General features: G+C 39.1%; 1 protein-coding gene across 2 annotated transcripts in view; it reads left to right on the top strand.

The window, feature by feature from the left end:
- LOC150083123 (retinoid-inducible serine carboxypeptidase-like) overlaps positions 1-25,698 on the top strand; it is a 316,995-nt gene that overhangs the window by 122,595 nt on the left and 168,702 nt on the right. For both annotated transcript variants that reach the window (XM_090377053.1, XM_090377052.1), the window contains exon 7: positions 18,873-19,001. In XM_090377053.1, coding sequence (XP_090233179.1) covers positions 18,873-19,001 — 129 coding nt within the window. The remainder of the gene's footprint in view (positions 1-18,872; positions 19,002-25,698) is intronic.

Genomic DNA, 25,698 nt, shown 5'->3' with positions numbered 1-25,698 from the left:
CTGCCCTGTCATGTCATGATGGGCAGCTTATTTGTATTGCAGAACATGTTGCTTTGCCTGGATAGTCTTTCATACTGTTTTACTACTATAGTACCACATATAGTTAGTGGAGACAAAATAGGCACTCCAGAAGAACTTGAGGATGCATATCTTTACCCTGATAATAAATTGTAACTTAATCCTCTGTGTTTGTACATATTGTCATTGTGCCCACAATATCCTGGCAGTTCGTTCATTGGCATCTGGATAATGAGATACTGTATACCACTGAACACTGCATTTCAAGCCCTAATATCTACCCTTCCTGAACCACCTCAAAGAAATCCATATCTTTGAAAATCCCCTACAATTCTATTTCTAGTATGATCCTTGAAGTCTGCTATGAGAATGTTTCTAATTAGCAATGCTACAATTGTACTATCTTTATGTGCTTATGCATAGGCAGTGTTATAATTAGTAAGCATGCTTAATGGGTTTGAGAAACTTTAAAAAAAGTCACCTTGAACATATAAAGAAGTGTATGTTTTGCTTCACTAATCTATCTAATTCCTGCTTGTGATAGAATCAAACCATATTTTTGACTTTGGTGTCTGATTTGAAACAACTTTATTTTGATGCTTTTCCAACAGACTAAAAACATGAAAGATGTGGCAAAAACATCTTGAATGCATGCAGTGTTTGAGTGTCTTTCAGTGCTTCTTTTGGAACAAGGTGTAAATCAGTTTGACGTGTATATTGAGTCTGTTATATTGAAGCAGGATGATTTATTCTTAAGTTGCACTGGTCACTTGCATTTGACGGTGAGGCATATATTGCTCAAAAGTTTCACATTCTCAGTTAATGTTGGCACTAAGTTTATTAAAATCTAACAGCAAGATATCATGGTGCTCAAAGAAAACAGTTACCATAACTTTTCCTGAAGAAGACTCATGTTAGCGCTTTTTTTTTTTTTTTTTTTTGCATTTGGAGACAGGATGCTTCCATTGTATGCTTAGAAAGCTTGGACTTCAGTTCAAAATAATGTCACCAAGACTTGTTTCTTGCTACAGCCTCCTTGAAAAAGGTTGAAAGTTGAATGCAAGAGATATAATTCATAGCCCTCTTTTCGATTGTGTTAAAAGTACACAGATAATAATCACATTTGCAAATTCTTCAATTCTTTCAGTAAATTTACCACTGAACTGTGACTTTATGGTAAACAAGATTTAAATAATAGAGTGAAGACTTCTTTTGCTATGTTCAGCAATTGTGAAAGTGCTTTCACCATTATGTATCTGTTATTGCATAATGCAATTTCCAAAAATTCAAACAGTGTTAACGTATTTCATGTTGAAAACATGTATAGATGTGGCAAATAATGCATTTTTTTTTTTTTTCCCCTTAAAACTTTTCTTGAACACACTGACAGTTTTTTAGTTGCAACCATCACCATGTACAACCAGCGTAGTGTAATTAATATCTTGTGATTCTTTGTGTGTTAGAAGTTAAAATTTGAATCATGGCATGCTGATCTGTTCTGAATGCACTGTCTGTTTGAATTTGCATAAAATTACATAACAAACGAGACCAAGCAAATCTTCACAGGACCAGGGTATGTCTGCCAGGGGCAAAGGTTGATGACGTTTTAGAGCGGATATCATCTTTTAAGGGCACAAAAGATGATATAGTTGTACACGTTGGCACTAATGATATTAAGAGTAGGAGACCGGCGGAATTACTTAACAAGTACAGGTCACTGATGAAAAAAAGCCGTGAATTAGGGTTGAATTTGAAAATGTCTGCAATTCTGCCCAGACACGATAGGAGGGAGTATATGATGAGAGCCCTGTCGATCAATTCGGCCCTGGAAAGATTGTGCAGGGCTCAAGGGGTAGAATTTTTTTCAGCCTGGTCTGTACTTGTTAACAGGAGAGACTGCTTCTACAGGGATGGGATACACTTAAATAGAAAGGGTGCAAAAATGTTTGCTAATGCTATCGAGGCAGTGTTAGGTGGGTCGGAAAACTGCTAGATTAGGGGGATACAAGGACTAATAGATTAACAGTAGCCACTGGCAGAGGAGAAAGTGATTCTTGCATTGCTTCTATTGGAATGAGCAGCAGCCTGGAAAATAAGATGCAGGATATTTCAGAGACTTCTGGGAATCATGGGGGTACAAGTGAACACATGAGTTGTGTTAGGGTGGCTAAGAGGAAGAGCAGGTGCATGTATACTTGCGTGTACACCAATGCTAGGAATTTAGTAAATAAATTTGATGAATTTGAGGTATTGCTCAAAACATCAAAGGCAGATATTGTTGGGATTTCAGAGACGTGGTGTCACACAGATATAAGGTGTACATGCACCCATTGGGCAGATGGGTGCATGTACAACATGTACATGACTGGAATTTGGGGAGTACAATGTCTACAGAAAGGATAGACAGGATAGGAAGGGAGGAGGGGTTATGCTATTAGTTAAGAAACACATAAAATCCAAGGAAGTGAAGCCAGTCGACATCGCTGGACAGTGCAGTGTTGAGTCAGTTTGGTGTGACATAAGCAATGGGAGATCAAAATTGAGAGTAGGAGTGTGCTATAGGCCTAATGACTCTGATGAGTATAATAAGAAATTGTACAGAGAAATAGAGTGGGTCAGTAAACCAGAGAGTCTTATAATGGGGGATTTTAATTTCCCAGATATTGACTGGAATTTGGGGGCTGGTCACTCACACACTAGCAAGGCTTTTGTGGATTTATTGGATGATTGTTTTCTACATCAGCATATTCGGGAGGCAACTAGAGGGAGTAATACTCTTGATTTGATTATCAGTTGTGATTCTTCATGCATTAAGAATCTGCAGATAAATGAACCACTAGGTGGCAGTGATCACAGTGTGCTGAAGTGGGAGTTACTCAAAGAGGTAACTACCATTAGGGTTAATGCTTTTGTAAAGGCAACTACGATGGACTGAGACAGTATTTAAATTCTATACAGTGGGATCAACTGATGATGTTACCAACAGCAAATTCAAAATGGGGAGCATTCAAAGAACTTATCTTGGAAACTACTGGGCTTCCAAGATAAGTTCCATGATACCAACTAAGAAATATTGTTCAAAGTTTAGGCCTAAATGGATGTCAGATGAACTAATGAGGCATGTGGCAGAGAAGAAAAATGCATGGGATGCATACAAATTAACACGTGACACAGAAGCCTATGATAGATACAAGTTGATCTGTAACCAAGTTACAAAGGAGCAAAGAACAGCAAAGAGTTCTTTACTTATGTAAACTCTAGAAGGAAGGGAATGAATCAGATTGGTCCACTTGATATCGATGGGTCAACTGTTGATGACCCTGCTCAGGTAGCTAATAAACAAAATGAATATTTTGCATTGACATTCACACATGAGGAGTTATTCAGCGAGGGGAATGCCAGAAGTGTATTCAACTCTAGCAGTAAGCTAGAGAATCTTGTAATAACTGAGAGTAAAGTGGAGGAGAAATTGTTGAAGATAAACACAAGAAAGGCACCTGGGGTGGAAGTGATCTATCCAGTTATATTAAAGGAGGCAGCAAAGGAAGTAAGCAAACCCTTAGCCATAATTATGAGAGCTTCCTTGGACTCAGGGGAGGTACCCATGGACTGGAGAGGTGCAAATGTGAACCAAATTCACAAGGGAGGATCAAAGGCTGACACAAGTAATTATAGACCTGTGAGTTTAACTTCTGTTCCTGTAAAATTAATGGAGGCACTGGTTAAAGAAGCACTGCAGGATCATCTAGACAAGACTTCAGTTATAGCTCGGACACAGCATGGTTTTGTTAAGTGGAAGTCTTGCCTGACCAATTTGATTGGATACTATGATGCAGTCACAAAAGAACTGGATGCAGGGAATAACTTTGATATTATATACTTGGATCTTAGAAAGGCTTTTGATACTGTTGCACATGGAAGACTGCTGCACAAATTGGAGCAGTGTGGCATTGGAGGCAAATTGCTGCTATGGATAAAGGGGTGGTTGAGGGGGAGAAGACAGAGAGTGGTAATCAATGGACACTGCTCATCGTGGACTAATGTTATTAGTGGAGTCCCTCAGGGTTCAGTATTGGGTCCTTTATTGTTCTTTGTATTTATAAATGATATTGATGATGGTATATCAAGCTTAATGTCCAAGTTTGCAGACGATACGAAGGTTGGCAGGGTTGTCAAGGACACTACTGACACTATGCTGCCGCAACAGGATCTGGAAAGGTTGAGCAGATGGGCTGAGAGGTGACAAATGAAGTTTAACATTGACAAATGTAAAGTACTACATATGGGGAAACAGCAACCCCAGAGCAACATATCAACTCTGTGGTACTACACTGACAGTGGTAGAGAATGAAAGAGACCTGGGGGTGGTTGTGCAGGCAGATATGAAGTTCTCTGAGCAGTGCAGACGGGCTGCAAGAGTAGCTCATGGTGTATTGTCAATGATATATAGGAATTTTTCTAGCAGGGATAAGGAGGTGATTATTCCCTTGTATAAGGCAATGGTCAGGCCACACCTAGAGTACTGTATACAGGCCTGGAGGCCTCATTTCAAGAAGGATGTAGAGCTGCTGGAACGAGTACAGAGAAGAGCAACAAGATTAGTGAATGGAACAAAGGGGTGCTCTTACGAAGAAAGGCTTAAGTTTTGCGAATTACAGTGTCTGGAGACTAGGCACCAGCGAGGTGATCTGATAGAGGTGCACAAAGCCTTGAATGGTTTGAGCATGCTCAATGCTGATGGGATTCTTTCTCAGAATAATCACCTGAGAGGGTATAAATTCAAATTGAGGAAAGACAGATGCAGGATAGATGTGCAGAAATTTGCCTTTAGCCAGCGGTTGGTTGGTAGGTGGAACAGACTTCCATCCCTTTTCGTGGAAGTTGATAGCCTAAATAAGTTTAAGGCTCAGCTGGACAGGTATTTCGAACGAACAGAGGGGTGAAGTGGAAGTGGTTATTTTTTATTTATTTATTTATTTTACTTTATTTATTTTTTATTTATTTTTTTTTTTGGGCTGATGCTGCATTAGGTTGCTTTCTTGCATCAGATGCCTTTACTAATGCTTATGAACTAATCTTTCAACACGTTTGTTTAAGGATTTAAGTGCCCTTTCCTCCTCCTGAGAACTGAACTGAATCTGTTGACCACACAACTGACACTACTAGGTGATCTCATATAATCATTCAGTAGCCTCCGTAGCCAAGTGGTCAGGAGCAGGAGGACAGTAGCACACTCTCTTTGAGTAGACCGGGGTTCAAGCCCCTGACTGCTGAATACGGTCGATCTGCCAACCTGCACTGGACCAGCGTGGCAGATTATGGTCCATTTCCCTCAGCATGAATTGTTGAGGAGGCTTCCATCCTGCAGTGGGATGATAATGGCTTGCACTTTACCTTTTTTTAGCATCAGTTATTTAATATTTAATTTTGTCATTAATTGCAAAGAAAAACCAAATTTATTTAATATCTACATCAATAAAATTCTTAAAGAATGGAAACAAACAATTAACAATTTAATACAGTTGAATCATGGAATAAAATCCAAACTATATTATATGCTGATGATCAAGTTATAATGGCAAAATCCGAAGATTTACTACAGATAGCAGCAAATGAACTTATTAAAATAGGTAAAAAGTACGAGATGAAAATCTCCACCTCAAAAACAAAATCAATGGGATTATGTGGAAAAAACATACAATGAGTCAAAATTGTTATTGATGATAAAATAATAGAACAAATATCTGACTTCACCTATTTGGGAAATTTAATATCAAATGAAGGGAAAGACATCCACATTAAACTACAAAAATATAATAAAATGAATGGAACAATTAAACGCCACTTCGGAAAACAAATGACAACTGAAACAAAATTACGACTGCACAACATCACTTCAAAACCAGCCCTCTTCTACAGCTGTGAGACTTTGGTCATAAATAAGAAAGATGCACACAAACTAGAAGCAGCACAAATGAAATTTTTAAGACCATTATTAGGCTTTACAAGACTAGACCACCAAAGAAATATAGATATCCGCGAGAAATTAAAAGTAAATGACATAAAATATCAGGAAAAATGGATCAGCCACGTAGAAAGAATGAACCCAGACCGGATCCCAAAATTAGCCTTTAACTACAAACCTACAGGCAAGAGAGAGAGATGTTGGTCGACCAACACAACGATGGCGAGATCAAGACCACCTCCAAGAGCTACAACGGAACAGGTCTTAAAAGACCTAAGCCGGACCAAGTGCATGATGATGATGAAGTGGCCTTTTCTTCTCCTGAGAACTGAACTGAATCTGTTGACCACACAACTGACACTACTAAGTGATCTCATATAATCATTCAGTAGCATCAGTTATTTAGTATTTAATTTTGTCATTAATTGCAAAGAAAACAAAAATAATGTACAGTAAAACCTCATTATTTCAAAATTCAAGGGACCAAAAAAAATACCACTTCGAATTATTCGTCATTCCTCCGGGAAAAGTTGGCAAATCACAGTTCTCGGAGGCAAATGCTAAAATTAACTCTTTATAGAGATGATCAAGAAAAAAAATTTAACGAAGAACTTCATCATAAAAAAGACAATTGAAATAACATTTGCACAAACTTATTTTTTATTAACAAAGTAATCCAACATAGCCTTTTTTTTTTCATTTTTTTTTATCGTATAGTTCCCGTACTTTTTTTTTTTTTATATTTTGTCCATTGTGTCTGCTAGACTATTGTCCTCACACAAATGCTTATGTAGCACATTCTCCAATGGTGGAAATTTCTGCAAATACCTCCTTACGTGTAATATGTACATCCACCAATGTCTCTTGTTTCTCATCTTCTGATTCAACTACATCACCTTCTTCACAATCGGTGCTACTTTTCTCAGGAGTGCGGTAGTGACTACATTGTCATCACATTTTATATAGTCTTCAAAATTGGTTGCACACTCCATTTCAACTTGAAGCTCAGGCCATGTGAAGTCTTTGTCATTGTCATCAAAATTTTCTTCACCAAAAGCAGCCTTTCTGAGACAGTTTTGAATGACATAGGAAGGAGTTTCATCCTATGAACTACGATGTTCTTCATCGTGTCTAGCCCGTTCCATTTCCTAATTTCCATAATGGGAATGGTCCTGGACGCTTCCCTGATGAGGTATCTTACCAGTTTTATCCGGTATAACCCTTCAACATGGTAAATAATTCCCTGATCTAGAGGCTGCATGTAGCTGGTTGTATTTGCTGGTTAGATAAAGAACTCTAATATTTTTTAGAGCCAGTCCTTTGCAGGTGTGCGTTGCACATTGGTCCATCAAGAGAAGAATTTCATGATTTTGACCAGCCATCTTCCCATCAAGACATTGCATCTACTCGTGGAATAATTTTGCAGTTATCCATGCCTTTTTGTTAGCCTTGCAAATGCAAGGGAGGCATTTCCCTCCTTTGAAACATTGTGGTTTTTCATATTTTCCAATGATCAAAGGCTACAACTTTTCACTTCCATCTGAGTTGCAACAAAGCAGAACTGTTACCCTTTCCTTACTCACCTTCCCTCCTCTACATGTTTCTCCCTTCATTGCCAGTGTTCTATCTGGCAATACTTTGTAGAAAACTGCTTTCATCCATATTAAAAATATTCTTTGGATCGTAACTCTGCAAAACAGGCTTTGCATTTTCTCACCATCTTTCTGCAGCCTCAATGTCCACTGAAGGTTCTTCACCACAAACCCGTAGTGTTACAATATTTTTGAAATTGTTTCAACCACCCATTGGAGCATTTAAAATCTTTGCCTAACTTAAGTTTAAGTGAAATTTTTTCAGCTCTTTCTTTCGTCATAGTCCTGATAGCAGAATATTATTAGCCCTGCACTGAAAAAACCACTCTAATAATTCACTCTACATCTTCGTGCACCCCGTGTTCTCTTCATCCTTCCAACATTGTTTTCTTTCTCGAATTATTTTTCTATGGCATCACGATTTTTAAGAAATATCAAGAGAGTTGAAAGGGGAATACCATATTGTTTTGCAATTTCTGTTTTGGTTTGCACTCCTTTATCAACTTCATGAATCAGATTTAACTTTTCTGAAATATTTAACTAATTATATTTCCTCTTAGTTGCCCTTTCTTCTACTGTATTTACCAAAATAGAATTTTCCTATAAGAGAAAGAAAAACTGCCTTAAGGGGAGTATAATCTAACACACAATAGTATTCTATCATATTGTGTTTAAAATTTATATGGTAGAACCTTGTAAATCCTGCATTAAAAAAACCATAATAAAATTAAAAACTTTAACGATGCAATTTACCATGACGTGTTTCTCAAGTTCGAGGCCGTGTCCCATGCAGACTTCGGTAATCCAGAATTACTTCGAATGGGTGTCCAATAAAACAACAATGTATAGCTTGGTAAACAGAACGAAAACGCTATTTGTGCATGGAAACTTTCCACGTAAACACACAATATATAATTGGAGATTTCAAATGAAATGATATGTTTGAGGTCACTGGACCATATAATGACCTTGAATTTCATTGTACACATTTCGAATTATCCAAACGAAGTATGCAAAAGCCTATGGTGTTTGCCAGGAACTACTCTTAACTTTGAATTACACAAAGTAAACCCTCGATTTAACGCACCCCGATATAACGGATTTTGGATTTAACGGACCGGACAAATAATAATACAGTAATGTACATATTAATCCTGACCATATTTTTTTTAGGTTATACAAAACTTGTGTTGTTATTAATTAAAAATTAATAATAATTATCTAATTCCATTATTGTTTTGATAATTACCTACTTTTATTTTTATAATCAAATTCAGGAAATTGTTTTTTATTCTTTCTGGAAACGTGTTCAAATAGCTGTTTTCCCAGATAACAGATAAGAGCAGGTGGTGACTTGCAAGCTGAACGTGACTCGGGACACTAAACTGCAGGTCTACCTACTCGCTCTGTTTCGGTCTCAGTCTGCCTCAAGTTATCATGCAGTCAGGTTGTATACAGAGTGTTTCTGTGATTTCTGAACTGTGACTTTATTTATTAAATAATTTTGCAATCCTTACAATTTAAAATGGCATCAAGTGATAGAGGAGTTAAAAGAAAGCGTGTGAACTTAAATGTGGCACGGAAATTAAAGCTAATTGAGAAATTAGAACAAGGTGACTCAGTATCACATGTTTGTGAAATTTATGGTGTAAAAAAAAACAAATCGTTTCTGATATCCGTAAATCAGAGGCCAAATTGCAACATTTTTCTTTAAAATCTCTAAATGTGGTTCTACAGAGGGGAGTAGAGAACACATGAAAGTTGCGCAAGATAAAAACTTAGGAGAAGCTGTGTATAAGTAGTATGTTCAGCAGAGATCTAGTGGTGTTAATGTATGAAGTTTTGAGTTGAAATCTGCATGTGAAACGCTTGTAAAACACATGGGACTTAATGTTAAGGCAAGTGATGGGTGGCTGTAGGGTTTTAGAGAAAGGCATGGCATTGTGAACAAGAAAACCTGTGGAATATTTAAGTGCAGACACTCCACGAGTTGAGAGCCATTTAGAAAATGTATAAATGAAGTTATTAAATCTGAGGGCCTTATTTTATCACAGCTTTACAATGCCGATGAAACTGGCCTGTTCTATTGTGCTGCTCCTGAAAATACACTGGCCTACAAACACGAACACAGCACTCCTAGTCGCAAGTTAAGTAAGGAGCGAATTTCTGCCCTACTTTGTGCAAATGCTTATGGCTTGCATTGCCTGAAGCCCACGGTGGTAGGGAAATCAAAGAAACCACGCACTATTAAAGACATTATGAATCAGTTGCCTATTATTTACACCAGCTCAAAGAATGCGTGGTTTACTTCAGAGATTTTTTTCTAACTGGTTCTTCAACCACTTTGTCCCTGATGTGAGATGCTTCCAGACAGATGTTCTGAAAATTTCCCCCAATAATGTAAAGGCATTGTTGCTTCTTGACAATGCCCCTGCTCATCCTAATGCTGAGAAGTTAGTTAGTAAGGATGGCAGAATTAAATGTCTTTTTTTGCCTCCTAACACAACTTCAGTTATTCAGCCAATGGACCAGAGAATAATTGCAGCCTGAAAGAGGCTGTATAAGAAGAACTTTTTGGAAGAAGTAATGGTTGTGTTGGAGGATGAAGAAGATGCAGAAGACACAAGAGGAGCCAGGACACTTCAGAATCTATGAACCTACAACATTAAGTCTGCACTCTTTAACTTTGCAACTGCTTGGAAGGAGATGAAGACAACAACTTTGGCAAATAGTTGTTGAAGAAGCTGTTGTTATACAATATCGAACCGGATTTTGATTTTGAAGTATTTGAGGCAAATGACATATGGCGCACCCGTGTAAATGCTGGCAACCGGGAAACAACTGAAGATGATGTTCTGAAATGGCTTGAAAATGATGGCCATCCTGGCTATCAAGTCCTCACAGAAGAAGAAGTTGTGAATGGGTTCAATATGACAAGGCAGGGGAAGAAGAAGAAGACATTGATGAAGAGAAGAGCAAATTACACCAGCACGGCCTACACGGTCTGAAATGAGAAACCTCATGGACATCGCCATCCACTACATAGGGACATCTTCTGACCCTGAAATTATACCTTACTATGAACATTTTCGGCAGTTCAGGGCGATCATTATTAAGAAACAACATCAGAGTGGCAAAACAACTGAAGCTGGACGCTTTCTTTAAGCGAGCTTCACCAACTCACACTCCTATTCCACCTCAACCGTCTATAAGCAAACAGATGACACCAGTGCCTCCATTTGTGAACATTTCAGAAGAATCTGAAGCTGAGAATTCCCCTTCACCTCTACCTTCAGAATAACGATTACTGTACAACCACTATGGTCACGGCAAAATACTCTTCAACTACACTGTCAAAATAGTGAGTAAATATTACATATTCTTTATTATAATTTTATATTGTACAGTACTGTATATTGTATTAAAGCTTTTTTTTTTTTTGCATTAAGAACAATAAAAATGCCCCCAGGTTACATTTGATTTAACGGAATGCCCCCCCAGGTTACATTCGCTTTAATGGACACCCCTTCTCCCCTATTAGCATGTTAAATCGAGAGTTTACTGCACTTCAAATTTCCGATATTGAAATAACAAGGTTTTACTGTACTTAGAATGGCTGAAGGACATTTTTCAGCATCTGTTTCAATACTCTCCTGAGTCATATAAAGAGAGAATTTCGAGAATAACAACTGCATTAGTGACTATAATATTTAAAAGCGAGAAAATAAAACAAACACAAAGTTACACAAAATATAGTTCTGAAAGTTCAGTTAAAATGATTTGCATGCAACATTTTCTTAACACTGTGATTTAATCATTGAAACCAGGACCAAAACTATCAGTTTTCAGTGTTCTCTCTTTTTTATGCACAACATATGTTGTGGCATTGACTGCATTGTGTTGCGATACTCAGGTTAGAAAGTATGGTTGAAGGCTGTTCAGGATAGGCAACAGTGACATATCAGGATCTGAATGTAGAAAAACAAGATAACTTATATGAGAGAACTATAATATATTGGGGCTAATGGTTCTTTTGAAATGCTGGTTCTGGAACAGTTCTGGTCACACATGACCAGAACATTCTTCAGAGTGTTGAGTGTGTATACTTATATTTTCTTACTATGCGATGCAGAGCAAAACGGAAAATACAAATAAAATAAAGTTGCAGTTAAAACAGATTAAATGTTAAAAAATGTACAGTAATACAAAAAGAGCTTTCAGACAGCATATTGGCCTTCATCAGTTTTTTAACCGTTAATATAAGTCTAGGAATACAGAACTTGTGTGTGATGGCAGTCAAGTATAGTAAATTGCGATGCAACAATTAGCTGCTAGAAGGTAAAGCTTATGGCTGTGATGTATGGGAACGTTGTGAATGCCAATGTTTGTTAGCCATAAGGATGGTCGCCTCAGTATTAGGATGGACACGACATCCTCTTCTTCTTCTGTTAAAAGATGTATTAGAGCATGAGATGTGCTATGACTCCAACCAGGTGCGACACCGGTAATGGCAGTACCGATCGATATCCATGACGTTGCGGCGTGGGTCACTATCATGCTGGGTCAACCAGAAGTGCTCAGCAATGGCCGAGTGTTCTACATTCGCTAAACGAATGGCTCTTTCGTGTTCAGAAATGTTTGCTGAGTCTTCTGCCAGTTCCCCCAATGTAGCAACCAGTGCAGTCACGGCAAGAAATGCAGTAGACTAGTCCACTCTGCAGCAAGGTGGGTATTTGTGTTTTTACTTTGGAGATGAGGGATCGCAACTTCCTGCCTGGGAGTTGTAAGCACTTTATCCCATGATATTTTAAGACCCTAGAAACTTGCTGTTGTTAGGTTTGGGTAGTATGGGATAAAGGTGGTCGCGGCAGATTCATTACCGTGAATGGTCCTGTGGGTCACTACGTGGTCATTGGCCTGTAGATCGCACTTATCTAGGGTACTGGTGGGTTAGCCACACCTCACAAAATCTGTCTTGACCCTACCAATCTCAGTGGGCCTCTCATCTATAGAACTAGTGGGTCCAGGTGCAGGTTAACAGGGTTCGCGCAGTGGCAAGAAGATGGCTCCATGTGTGTGCTGACTGGTAGTTGGTAAATTGGCCAGCTCGGTTTGCGACAGACTGTTGTCCCAAAACGTGTGCCCACACATGGAGCCATCTTCTTGCCACTGCGCGAACCCTGTTAACCTGCACCTGGACCCACTAGTTCTATAGATGACATGTGGACATGTGGACACATGTCCACATGTCCACATGTCATCTATAGAACTAGTGGGTCCAGGTGCAGGTTAACAGGGTTCGTACTTGGACACCCTTGTCTGACGTGAGGGCACACGTTTTGGGACAACAGTCTGTCGCAAACCGATGTGTGCTGGCCAATTTACCAACTACCAGTCAGCACACACATGGAGCCATCTTCTTGCCACTGCGCGAACCCTGTTAACCTGCACCTGGACCCACTAGTTCTATAGATGACATGTGGACATGTGGACACATGTCCACATGTCCACATGTCATCTATAGAACTAGTGGGTCCAGGTGCAGGTTAACAGGGTTCGTACTTGGACACCCTTGTCTGACGTGAGGGCACACGTTTTGGGACAACAGTCTGTCGCAAACCGATGTGTGCTGGCCAATTTACCAACTACCAGTCAGCACACACATGGAGCCATCTTCTTGCCACTGCGCGAACCCTGTTAACCTGCACCTGGACCCACTAGTTCTATAGATGACATGTGGACATGTGGACATGTGTCCACATGTCCACATGTCATCTATAGAACTAGTGGGTCCAGGTGCAGGTTAACAGGGTTCGCGCAGTGGCAAGAAGATGGCTCCATGTGTGTGCTGACTGGTAGTTGGTAAATTGGCCAGCACACATCGGTTTGCGACAGACTGTTGTCCCAAAACGTGTGCCCTCACGTCAGACAAGGGTGTCCAAGTACGAAATGGTATTGTCTGACTCCAGTTCGATAGTGAATTTTATGAAAGGCGACAGAGAGTTAAGGTAGTCCATGAGTCAGTCGCCCGAATCCTGGGGAATAACCACAAATACATCATCCCAGTAGAGACACCAAATGGAAATGGGATCTGGTAGACCCGCAAATGCGCGACCCTCCAGTTCTTCCATTGCGATGTTTGCTGTGACTGAACTAACTGGGGAACCCATTGATGTACCGTGTATCTATTGGTAAATGGAGTCGCTGAACATGATGGTTCCACCAGTCAAGCACAATCTTAGGGTGGCGGATATGTTGTCAGAAATTTGTGAGGTCCTGTTATTCAGGGTCTGGTTGCTATCTAAAAGTTCCTTGGCACATGCAATGACTAGTTCAACGGGGATGGACGTAAAAGGAGACACCATGTCAAACGAGGCCATGATTTGATCATCCAAGATGATTAGGGGATGGATCTGATTTATAAATTCACCATTGTTGGAAATGGTGTTGGCGATCTTTCCAACAGTAACTTGATTTCCAACGGTAACTCATAACTCTGTGAATCGCAACAGGAGACGATGGGTCTTAACAGGACTCCTTCTTTGTGGACTTTTGGTAGTCCTTAAAATTGTGGAATATTACTGTCTGAAAGCTCTTTGTATTACTGTTTACTGTACGCATTTGAACATTAAACCAGTTTTAACTGCAACTTGTTATTTTATTTTTATCTTCCGTTCCACTCGTCGCATAGTAAGAAAATATAAGAATAATGAATCCAGACCACAAAAGCCTTTTCAATTATGTTCAAACTGTTCTTGGCTATCAAACATACAACATAGTTGTGAAGCTACAAAATAATTTCATTTTTTTGCAAACCTAAGATTTTGCCCGAGGTATGCAAAATCTTAGGTTTGCCCACCAACGTAAATCAAACCATGTCATTCTGAAGGACTTTCTTTTCAAGGCTCCATTTCTCAGTGAATGTATGCAGCGTGCCTGCTGAAATTTCAGCTACAGGACCCTAAATACATGGTGTACAGGCTAGAAGTATCAAAAAATATACACATATATCTCAATATCTATAAGGTGTATTAAAATAATTTTTTTGTTATTATACAGAGTAACTCACCAATTTTTTATGAAGGTTAGTAAAGTTCAGTATGGACACCTTTTGTAGCTTGACAGATGTAAAAATGATAGTAGTCAAGTCCTTGCCAAGTGTTTTCCAGTATCCGAGGCATTATTAGAGCAACTGCTTCAACGATATGCTGTTTCAAATTGTTCAAATCCCGAAGTTTTCTCTGGTACACACAGTCTTTAATAAAGCCCCATGCTTTTTTTTTTTTCATAGTCACATCTATGAAAAAAATGGACCGATGATGCAATTTTTGTGCATACCTAACCAGACATGGACTTTTGGTGTGTCCCTTTCATTTTCGATCACTTGGTGAGGATTCTCCATATCTCAGTTGCAGCAAAATGTGACGAAACGAATCTTGCAGAGATTTTCTATCGACTGCGCTTTCGTTTGAGAAAATATGAGTGGTTCTCACATTATAAGCCATTATTTTTGAATACCTTTAGCCCGGACACCCTGTATTTGGATTGAATGCCTCCATCATGACTTACGACCTGCCACCACCAGTAAAGTAGCCCTGATGCTTGAACTTAGGAACTTGGTTCCTACCTCTGTTTATTCGAATATTGTTGAGACCGTGTGCTCTCAAATTGTCAGAGCAGCTGAGCACTATCGTACCCGGCAGAGACGTAAGTTTGCAATTTTAGTCCATGAGTCCCACAACTTCCCTTATCAACATAGTCACTACAACAAGTTTCTCACAGTTTGTACTAAATTTGAGCGATAAGTGGATATCTGAGAAACAAATTGATTTACTGACTCTGGGAATGAAGTTCGGCATTCTTCACCAAAGTCCGCCTATCACTGATATTGCCTTAGGTGTTGAAGCATCATTGACACGCATCCCTGAAGTGGTGTTGAATACAATTCACCTAAAAATAGCAGCGATCTTACATCATGCTCTCCCTGCTACCTCCAATTTCAGTCTCTAACAGACAGATCTCTGCTCTCAGTGCATTGAAACAGGATACTTCCATCGTCGTCCTTCCGGCAGACAAAAGGTGTTGAACAGTTGTTTTGAATCGTTCTGACTATGAGGTGAACACCCTGTTGCTCCTGCAAGACACTTCTGTCTACCTACCAGTAGCCATCCCTCTCCATCAGAACCCTGGAACGATGAGAGTCAAAAGTAAATGGCCTTGTCAACAGTTTATTTCAGCAAGGGAAAATCACCGAATCTGTATGCTGTCACCTCTGTGCCTCTGGCTGCCTGATTCCACAATTTTATGGACTACCAAAAGTCCACAAAAAAAGATTTGTGACATCACAGAATGGGAGACGACCATTGTGGCTGTTGTTGAGATACCGGCACATACCGTTAAGATCCATCATCTCCTATTGTGGTTTACCGAGTTATGAGTTGTCTAAGTTAGTGTCGGGCCTACTCTCTCCCCTAGTAGGCAAGATTGCCAACACTGTTTCCAACAGTGTGAATTTATAGATCGAATCCATGTCCTATTCATCTCAGATGATCAAATCACGGCTTTCTTTGACATGGTGTCTCGTTTTACTTCCATACCCGTCGAATTAGCCATCGCATGTGCCAAGGAACTTTTAGATAGCGATCAGACCCCGAACAACAGGACCTCACTAACTCTTGAGGACGTTTCTACCAAAGATTGTGCTCGACTGGTGGGCCATCATGCTCAATGACTCCATTTACCAATAGATACACAGTACGGCCATGGGTCCCCAGTTAGTTCAGTCACGGCAAACATCGCAATGGAAGAATTGGAGGGTTGTGCATTTACGGGTCTACCAGATCCCATTACCTTCTGGTGTTGCTACGGGGATGATGTGTTTGTGGTTATTCCCCAGGATTCGGCAACCAACTCTTGGACAACCTTAACTCTGTCGGCTTTCATAAAATTCACTATCAAACTGGAGTCAGACAATACTGTTTCATACTTGGACACCCTTGTCCGACGTGAGGGAATGCATTTGAGGAAAACAGTCTATCGCAAACCGATGTGTGCTGGCCAATTTACCAACTACCGGTCAGCGCACACACAGCCATTTTCTTGGCACTGCGCGAGCCCTGTTAACCCACGCCTGGACCCACTCTAGTTCTGCGGATGAGAGGCCCACTGAGATTGCTCAGGTCAAGACAGATCTTGCGAGGTGTGGCTAACCCACCAGTACCCTAGATAGGTGCAACCTACAGGCTCATGACCATGTAGTGTCCCACAGGACCACTACGTGGTCATGAGCCTGCCGCGACTGCCGGTAGAGTAAGTAGCAGGCGTGAGCATAAATTACATTGTTCATGATTTCGGTTCAGCTGTTCGAAATTTATTAGGTGTCATCAAAGATGTGTACATATAAAACATCTTTCGTGTATACAGGGTATACACACAAATTTTTTAGTCTCTAGAACTGTATTTTTGATAAATTCGAAAATCTGAACATATTGGAAGTCCGAACTACTCCCAGTCCCAATTAGTTCGGAATAACGGCACTCTAAATACTGTATCTACAATTTTGCTAAGACACAAAGGAGGGAGTACATGATGAGAGCATTATCAATCAATTCAGTCCTGGAAATAATGTGCAAGGCTCGCATGTTAGAATTTTTCATAGCATGGACTGTGCTTGTTAACGGAGAGTTGGACTTTACAGGAATTGGATACACTTAAATCAGTGGTGCAAGATGCTATCACAAGGTAAAAGAGATTCTTGCACTGCATCTATCGAGACACCACAGCTGAAAATCAAACTGTTGGAGATTACAATGCCTGCTAAGGGTATTAACAAGAGAAGCAAATAGATGAACTGTGTTATTCAAAGCAATCACCACCCACTTAAATGCACTTATTGCACCATTCTCACAAAAGTTTCTGAAAAGAGTCAGTGAAGGCATCCAAAGAGAAGATGTTTGGTTCAGCAGTTACATTTTTCTTTGTGTCCTCAGCATTCTGAAATATCTTTTCCTTGAGGGAAATTTTCACAGTGGGGAAGAGGAAGACTCTTCCCCACTGTGAAAGATCAGGAGAGTAAGCTTAATGGTTGATCTATAAAATGCTGTGTTTTGCCAGAAAGGAATATCTGCACAACATATGTGGAATGGGTGGGGCATAGTTGTACAACAAGAACCACTGCCTTTCTCTCTCAATTGCAGCCTTGCCCAGGAAATGTGCCTCAATAGTCTTTGAAGCACCTGTATGTAGAATGCAGCATTGAGTCTCTCCCCTTCACGTACAAATTCCTTGTGAATCGTACCCTCTCTTGTTGAAAAACATGATTAGCATTTTCTTGATCTTCTGTAAACAAAATGTTTTGGGCCTTTGTGATAATGTGAAGTCCACTGCATGCTTTATCTCTGAGTCACACTGAAATGCCAAACACTCATCTCCTGTGCCAATACAGTTGAGGAAATTAGGATTGTCCTGACAAGTCTGGATGAAGTCTTTGCACCATGACACTCTTCATTGCTTTTGCTCATTTGTAAGGCTGTGCAGCACAAATTTTGCACAGACTTTTCTTTTCCTTAAATATTTGTGTAGAATTTCACAAATGGTTCCTTATTCATATCCAGTTAATCAGCCATCATTTTGAGGGTCAAACAACAATCTCTTGCCACAATTTCCCAAACTTTTGCAACTCTGTCATCATTTTGAGGAGTTGACAGGTGCCCACTTCTTGGACTAAACTTCCTTGTGTACATCTTTGAATTGCTTATGCCACTCAAACACACTACTGGGACCTAACATTTCATCACCATAAACAGTTTTTAACATTTCTTGTGTTTCTGTTGCAGATTTTCCCAGTTTAAAGCAAAATTTTTGTTATTCCTTCATTGCTCAATTACAAGATTGTGATATGGGATGGTGAATATGGAACCCCTCAGTTTACTGGACAATCTCTCAACCACCATCTGTTAAAGGAAGTTTAAACTACAACGTACCACTTCTATTTATTTTCAAATTCACTGAACATGATTGCAACAGCACCAGTCCGGGAACTTTATTGCCACATTGCAACACCTTGTATGTTATGTTGTTTGTCCATTCTCCTGCTGAATTGCACATAAACAGTCTGTCAATATCTGACCACCTGCTTTATATACCTCAGTACAGACATAGAACATTGTTTTTGATGGAGAAATTAATTCTTTGAATGATGTGGGTATACTTAATAAACTGGATGCTCGGTACACATATACATCTGAAAATTTGTAGAAACTCAATTACATTTAAGATTTTTTTTTGTTTACTTGTAGTCTTTACTTGATCATAACGGCGTGACAGCTGTTGGAAATATCGTGAAGCAAATTCAGCATGCATTAGCTACAGGGCAATTTGAAAATGCTACTTTTCTGTGGTCAGTAGCACAAGATAAAGTATCAAAGGTATTTATTCTCTTTGAGTGCATAATTTGTATGGTATAATTTTTGAGTTATAAAATTTCAATTTTATGAGTGAAGAATATTACTTTACTGTTTAGAGATAAAGGATTGATGTGTAACAAGGTTGACACTAAATGAGGTGAGTTGTTATAAAGTGAATTTTATTTTGTAGAAAGGATTGCAGTTTATGATAATGAACTGGAACTTCTACAATATAACAATTGGTGATATTTTTGAATTCTTTTTAATTACATTGGTGTATGTCTTCAAGTTTAATGTCTAAGTTTGCTAAAGATACAAAGCTGGTTAGAAGGTTCACAAAAATAATCAGGATGTGTTATTTGAACAGAATCAGGAAAAATTAGATGGACTGAAAAATGGCAGTTGAGGTATACTGTTGTTAGTAATTGCAATGTCTTGTATTGAGATAACAGTGTACCTGTTGATGGAGTCTTTAACATGTGTCACTTTGTTACATTCATTTACAGATCTTGTCCACACTTCCTTGATTGTGATCTTATCTCCAGTAAACAGTATACAGCATATTAGCTTGAGGCATATCATGCAAGAACGCAAGCTTATGCAGCAGCAGCCAAAAAAAAAAAAAAAAAAACCCCTTCCCATTTCACCCATCCGGTCACTCCAAATGTTTATCTAGTTCAGCTTTAAATTTATTTAAGCTATCAACTTCCACAACAACAGATGGAAGTCTGTTCCAGCAGTCAGCTACTACTACCCGCTGGCTAAAGGCAAACTTCTGCACATCTATTCTACAACTAACTTTCCTCAATTTGAATCTATGCCTCCCTCTGGTTCTTAATCTCAGCAAGTGGAAGTATCCCACAGCATTGAGCCTGCTCAAACCATTCAAGCCCTTGTACACCTCAATCAGATCACCTCGCAATAGTCTCCAGATGCTGCAACTGACAGAATTTAAGCCTCTCCTGGTAAGAGAATCCCCTTGTTCCTCTCACCAATCTTGTTGTCCTTCTCTGTACTTGTTCTAGCAACTCTGTATCCTTCCTAAAATGAGACCTCCAGACTTGTATGCAGTACTCGAGGTGTGGCCTGACCATTGCCTTATACAAAGGTATAATCATCTCCATGGCTCTGCTAGCAAAATTCTTATATATCATTGACAAAACTCCATGTTATTTGTTTGTTAGGTGCATTAGCAACTAAGGCCATATTGCTCCAAAAAACTCCATGACCTGCTCAGAGAACTTCTTATCTGACTGCACAAGTTTCCCATAATAATGGTGTAGTGAGTTTTCTAAGTGATTCATTTTTTCTTAGGAAGAAGAAGAAGAACATCTTCACTAAAACTAGGTGAACAATAAATACAAAAGCATTTTCAGCTATACAGACATATTAAAGTGGCTATTATAAGTTGGTAACCATTTCTTATCTGAAGAAACCATAATTTTTACATACAAATAACTGTGGTAAATTTGAGTATTCAATATTTTTATATTCTCTAAAACAGTTGTCTTAAAGAGGATGTCCTTTCTATGTTAAAGTTAATAAAAGTTAGTGTTGTTCTTTATGAACCAGTTTACACACCACACAGATAGCAAAGGACTCAAGGCAGCTGAAAATGAAAATTGTTTGAAGTAATTATACATTCTGATATAGAGTTCTCTGAATAAGGAGATGGCCTTCTTTGAGAGCTCTTGGACTTCTGTGAATAATATATATTCACAGGGATTTGCCAAGTACAAGCGAAAGAAACAATTATTTATTTATTCTTAGTATTAAGAGTATCAAATGCTGCAAGGCAGCAAGCTTATTCAGCATCAGCTGAAGAAAAAAGGGAAAAAAAACACCATCTGTTCATGCTCTCTAATAATTTATTTGTTTAATGGTTGCTTTCATTTATTCAAACTGTCCACTTTTCCAATATCATCAGATGTAAGCTTATTCGAACAATCAATTGCTCTTGCTAATTGCAAATTTTCAATCATCTATACTGTGCCCGTCGTTTTTCAATTTAATTTGATGTTCCCTTGTGGGTGTTTTCTAAGAAAGAATTAGAATACCATCATCATTAAGTTTACTCAATCCATTTAAAACCTTCAACACTTCAGTTAGGTCTCCTCACAAGTGCCTAATTTCTAAGTGCTACAATTTACAGAACTGAAGTCTTTTGTGGAGAGTACACCTTTATGTTGACTTCTCTGCATGCATTTTAGGATATCCACATCTTTCTTAAAATGAGACTTCCTGACCTGTGTGTGCCATACTCGAGGTGTAGTTTAACTGTTGCCTTATAAAATAGTATAATTATCTCCTTCTCTGCAAAGTTCCTGTGTATCATTGACAAAACCCCATGAGCTGTTCTAGCAGCCTGTCTATTGGTTGGTTGGTTGGTTATTTTGCTGTTTGCAAAACAACCATGCATCGAAAACAGAGATCATAATGCACCAGATCATTTGGTGTAGTATTTTTTCTGTATGGGAACTAAATCCACTTTTTACAAAGGTTAAAAATTTATTCTCCATATGTCATTATCATTTTAAGTGCATGGTAGGTGTTGTCTTCAGGAAGCTAAATATGTCTGTTACATGTTCATTTTCACCCAGGATGTGAAAGTTTATCATTTTCACATTTTGGACAATCTACCAATATATGTTTAACTGTTTAGTTAGTGCCCATGCTTAACATCTTGGAGGTTCTTTGCCACAATTTAGATAACTATGTGTGACATGCATATTCATATCTTGGCTAGTACAACTTCTCTTCTTGACTTCCTTGTGTGTGTCTTCCAATTTTCAACTTTGTTTTGTTTGATATTTTTTCATTGTTTGTTTTTGCCAGTTCTTGCCATTTTGTTAGGCAGTGGTTTAGTAGCCATGTAGTCATGTTATGTGGAACTTGCAGTGGTTGTTTCAGAAGACCAAGTTCTTAATTTCCTTTTATCCCCATATGTCCTGATATCCAGAAAGTTATTTCACATTTTTCTTATTTGGTAAAGTAAGTTTATGTTCCTTTGTGTGGGTTTCCTGAGAAATGGAAGGATGCCATCAACCTTTAGTTTATCAAATTCCTTTAAATCCATAAACACTTCAGGTCTCCTGACAGTGCTTCAGTTCTAAGCATTGAAATTTGTATACCTGGAGTCTTTCAAGTTAGGAATATCCTTTTGTGCCCCGACTAATCTGCTTCAATACTTCCACGTTCATCTAAACGTGGCTTCCAGACCTGTACACACTACTCCAGATGCAGCCTAACCACTCCTACAGATAAAAAAGAACCATAACTGTGGACAGGAGAAACAAGTGAGAAGTGATTTTGGCGAGACTGCATTGATGATTCCCATTCAACTCGTCTGTATTTGCTTATAGGAGTGGACCCTCCTCTGTGTTCTTGCCCTCACCAGCTGTATAGGCAAAAAAATGGTAAAGGCTCGTCTCACCTGGTTGCTGAACAAATATAACCTTATCAGTCCTTCGCAGTGTGGATTTCATACAGGTAGATCAACTTTAGACCTCTTGACTCAGATGGAAAACCAGAATCGCAATGCTTTCATAAAGAAGGAACATCTGACTGCAATTTATTTAGACATTGAGAAAGCTTTTGATACAGCTTGGCGATATGGAATTCTTCGTGATCTCTACACTTTAGGTTTCAGGGGCAATATGCCACAGTTCATATAGAACTTTCTGAAACAGCGGTCATTCCAGGTGCGCATTCAATCCACCCTCTCTCGTAACTTCATCCAAGAAGAAAGCGTTCCACAGGGTTCAGTTTTAAGTACCATGCTATTCGTTATAAAAATCAACTCTCTATCAAAGATCATTCCACCCACTGTGTTTACTACTCTATATGTAGATGACGTTAGTATATCTTGTCACTCCCAAAACATGAGAATGATTGAGAGACAATGTCAAGGTGCTCTTAACAGTATGGGAACTGCAGATAACGGTTTTCGCATATCACCTGAAAAATCTGTTGCAGTTCACTTCTGTGGAAGATGTAATCTCCATCCTGACCCAATTCTGAAGCTGGGCAACTACGAAATACCTGTTGTGCCTACTATCTGATTTCTTGGCTTAACCTTAGACAAAAAATTGACCTTTAATGACCGTATTAAACAACCTAGAATCATATGTTTCAAGAAATTTGTTTCAACATATTGAGAGTATTATCCGTTACATCATGGGGTGCTACTGTCATACACTTCTCCATTTATATCATGCTATCATAAGATCACAATTAGACCATGGGTCTCCGGTTTACAACACTGCTAGACCCAGCGTCTTAAGGTTTTTGGATCCTATTCACCAAAAACCTTAAGACGCTGGGATGCATTGCTCTTGGAGCCTACTGCACATCTCCAGTACAGAGCCCTTATGCTGAAGCTCATGATACTCTCTCTACAAAGACAAATTTTACTATTAAATTATGCTGTCATAATCAAAAGTCAACCCCTTCATCCAGCGTAGAAAAATTTATTTACTCCAGATTGGGAGAACTTGTATGCCATTTATCCATCAATAAATCGACCTGCTGGCATACGTCTTCACTCATTACTCGATAATTAGCAGCTAGACCTTTCTAAAATAGCCACCACTAATTTCACTGCTCCTCCATGGGCTCTCTGTCTTGCAGCATGCGATCTGTCCCTGCAAGAGTGGGGGAAAAGTACTCTTTGCTCCACAGAATATAAAACTGCTTAATAAATCTCTAATTAAAAAATATGAATCTTATGCCCAGATATACTCTAATGGCTTGGTGCCTCCGTAGCCAGGTGGGCAGGAGCAGCAGTGCGTAGCACACGCTTCTTGATTAGACCGGGGTTCGAGTCCGTGAATATCAGATATGGAGGATGCAGAAAGGTCAGGGAATGACCACCGCATATCCCCGGAGTAATGTGACCTTAGTTGCTAATGCTCCTAAAAACCAAGTAACAACAACAACGACAACAATACTGATGGCTCCAAAACTGACTGTTGCTTTCATCTTTCATCATCCACAATCTCCAGTCAATTACCTTTAGAATGCAGCATCTTTACTGCTGAACTATGTGCCATACAAATGGCCCTGGAAACTATAAAATTGCATCAGTTTACCCATAGCGTTATTTTTACCGACTCCCTCAGTGTCCTTCTCACTTTACAGCAACCAAGAAAACATAACTACCTACTTGGTAATATTCATAACTTGCTGACTGACCTAGCTAAGGACATGAAAGAAGTAAAATTTTGTTGGGTTGCTAGCCCTGTTGGCATACCCGGCAATGAGAGTGCTGACCACGCAGCCAAATTTACTGTGGAACCACTTGATGCTTCTTTCAAAATCCCTTTCACTGACAAAAAAGTCTTATAATAAGGCAAAGTATGGATCACTGGCAAACCATCTGGCAAAACGAAGAAGGCAACAAACTCCTTCAGATTAAACCGAATCTCCAGTCATGGCCATATAGCCTCTGCTCGAACCAAAAGGAAAAAGTCACGCTTACAAGACTTCGAATAGGACACACACCTTACTCATTTTTATCTTCTTTCTTCCTCAGATCCACCTTTCTGTCCAAACTGCCATGCTCAGGTAACAGTCCAGCATATCATAGTTGACTGTACCTCTCTATAATGGAGTGCGGCAAACCACCTTCTTATCAAGCCATGCAGCCCAAATCATATCTACTTTGCAACAAATTTTAGGTGACAGGTCTGACATTGATGCAGTTTTTACTTTTCTAAAAAGATAAAATGCTATGATAGAATATAGTGTTTAAATCCCACGAAATACACATCTCACTTTTAATAACATTTTGGTAACTCCTACCATTGTTTGGTGCATAATGGCCTTTAGCTGCCTTTGCACCGTAAACCTCCAACAACAACAACAACAATCCTCTGTGTTCATTCTGCTAATCCTAGCTAACAATCAGGCATATTTCTTCATTGAGGATATGCCTCAACAGTCAAGTATCCAGAATACAGCTTTTATCCCTCTATACAACTTGCAGGAACCATTAACTTTATCACAAATTCTTGGCAATGATGCAAAATTTTGAACAACCATTTCAATATTTAAAATGAATAAATTTATATAATTGTCTCTGAATAGTCATAATTTGGAAGATTTATTAATTTAGTTTTGGCTTCAAACTTCAGCAGGCAAAATAAGATGCAGGAGGATATTGTGCCAAAAACCCTCAAAACAACAACAACCATAATAATAATGGACGGGATATCCCACACAACAGACATAACTCTCTTCAACAAGAAAGTAATGGCTACCCGCTTGGTTGACATAGCATTGCCTAGTGCTAGCAACCTCCAGAACAATCTATCAGGAAAAGAACTGGAATTACACAGACCTAAGACAGAAAGTCAAAGAAATGTAGCATACAGAAAAAGTAATAGTCATCCTGATCACCATGTCAACCACCAGCAAGCCTCCATAAGAACTTAACTGCAGTAGGTCTCCTGGACAACACTTACATAGTACTCCAGAAAGCTGTGATCCTGAAGCACCAGTAGGATATTCAGAGAGTTCCTCAACCAACAGTAATAATAATAATAATAATAGTAGTAGTAACTGGGCAGCCCCCATGCACTTGGTACCAGTACCTGTCAGGTGGTGGAAAAAATCCCATAAGGAGAAAAAGGCATAATAATAATAAGTCCACTGTGTTCCTCAGGAGACTGTCTCCCAAGGACAACAGTGGAGCAAGTGGTGCTGTCCTCTTTATGGC

The sequence above is a fragment of the Mastigoproctus giganteus genome, chromosome 7 (genome assembly GCF_048544385.1).
Source record: "Mastigoproctus giganteus isolate SK-2022 chromosome 7, ASM4854438v1, whole genome shotgun sequence".
In the NCBI taxonomy this organism is placed as follows: Eukaryota; Metazoa; Arthropoda; class Arachnida; order Uropygi; family Thelyphonidae; genus Mastigoproctus; species Mastigoproctus giganteus.
This window is presented reverse-complemented; position numbering and strand designations above follow the sequence as displayed.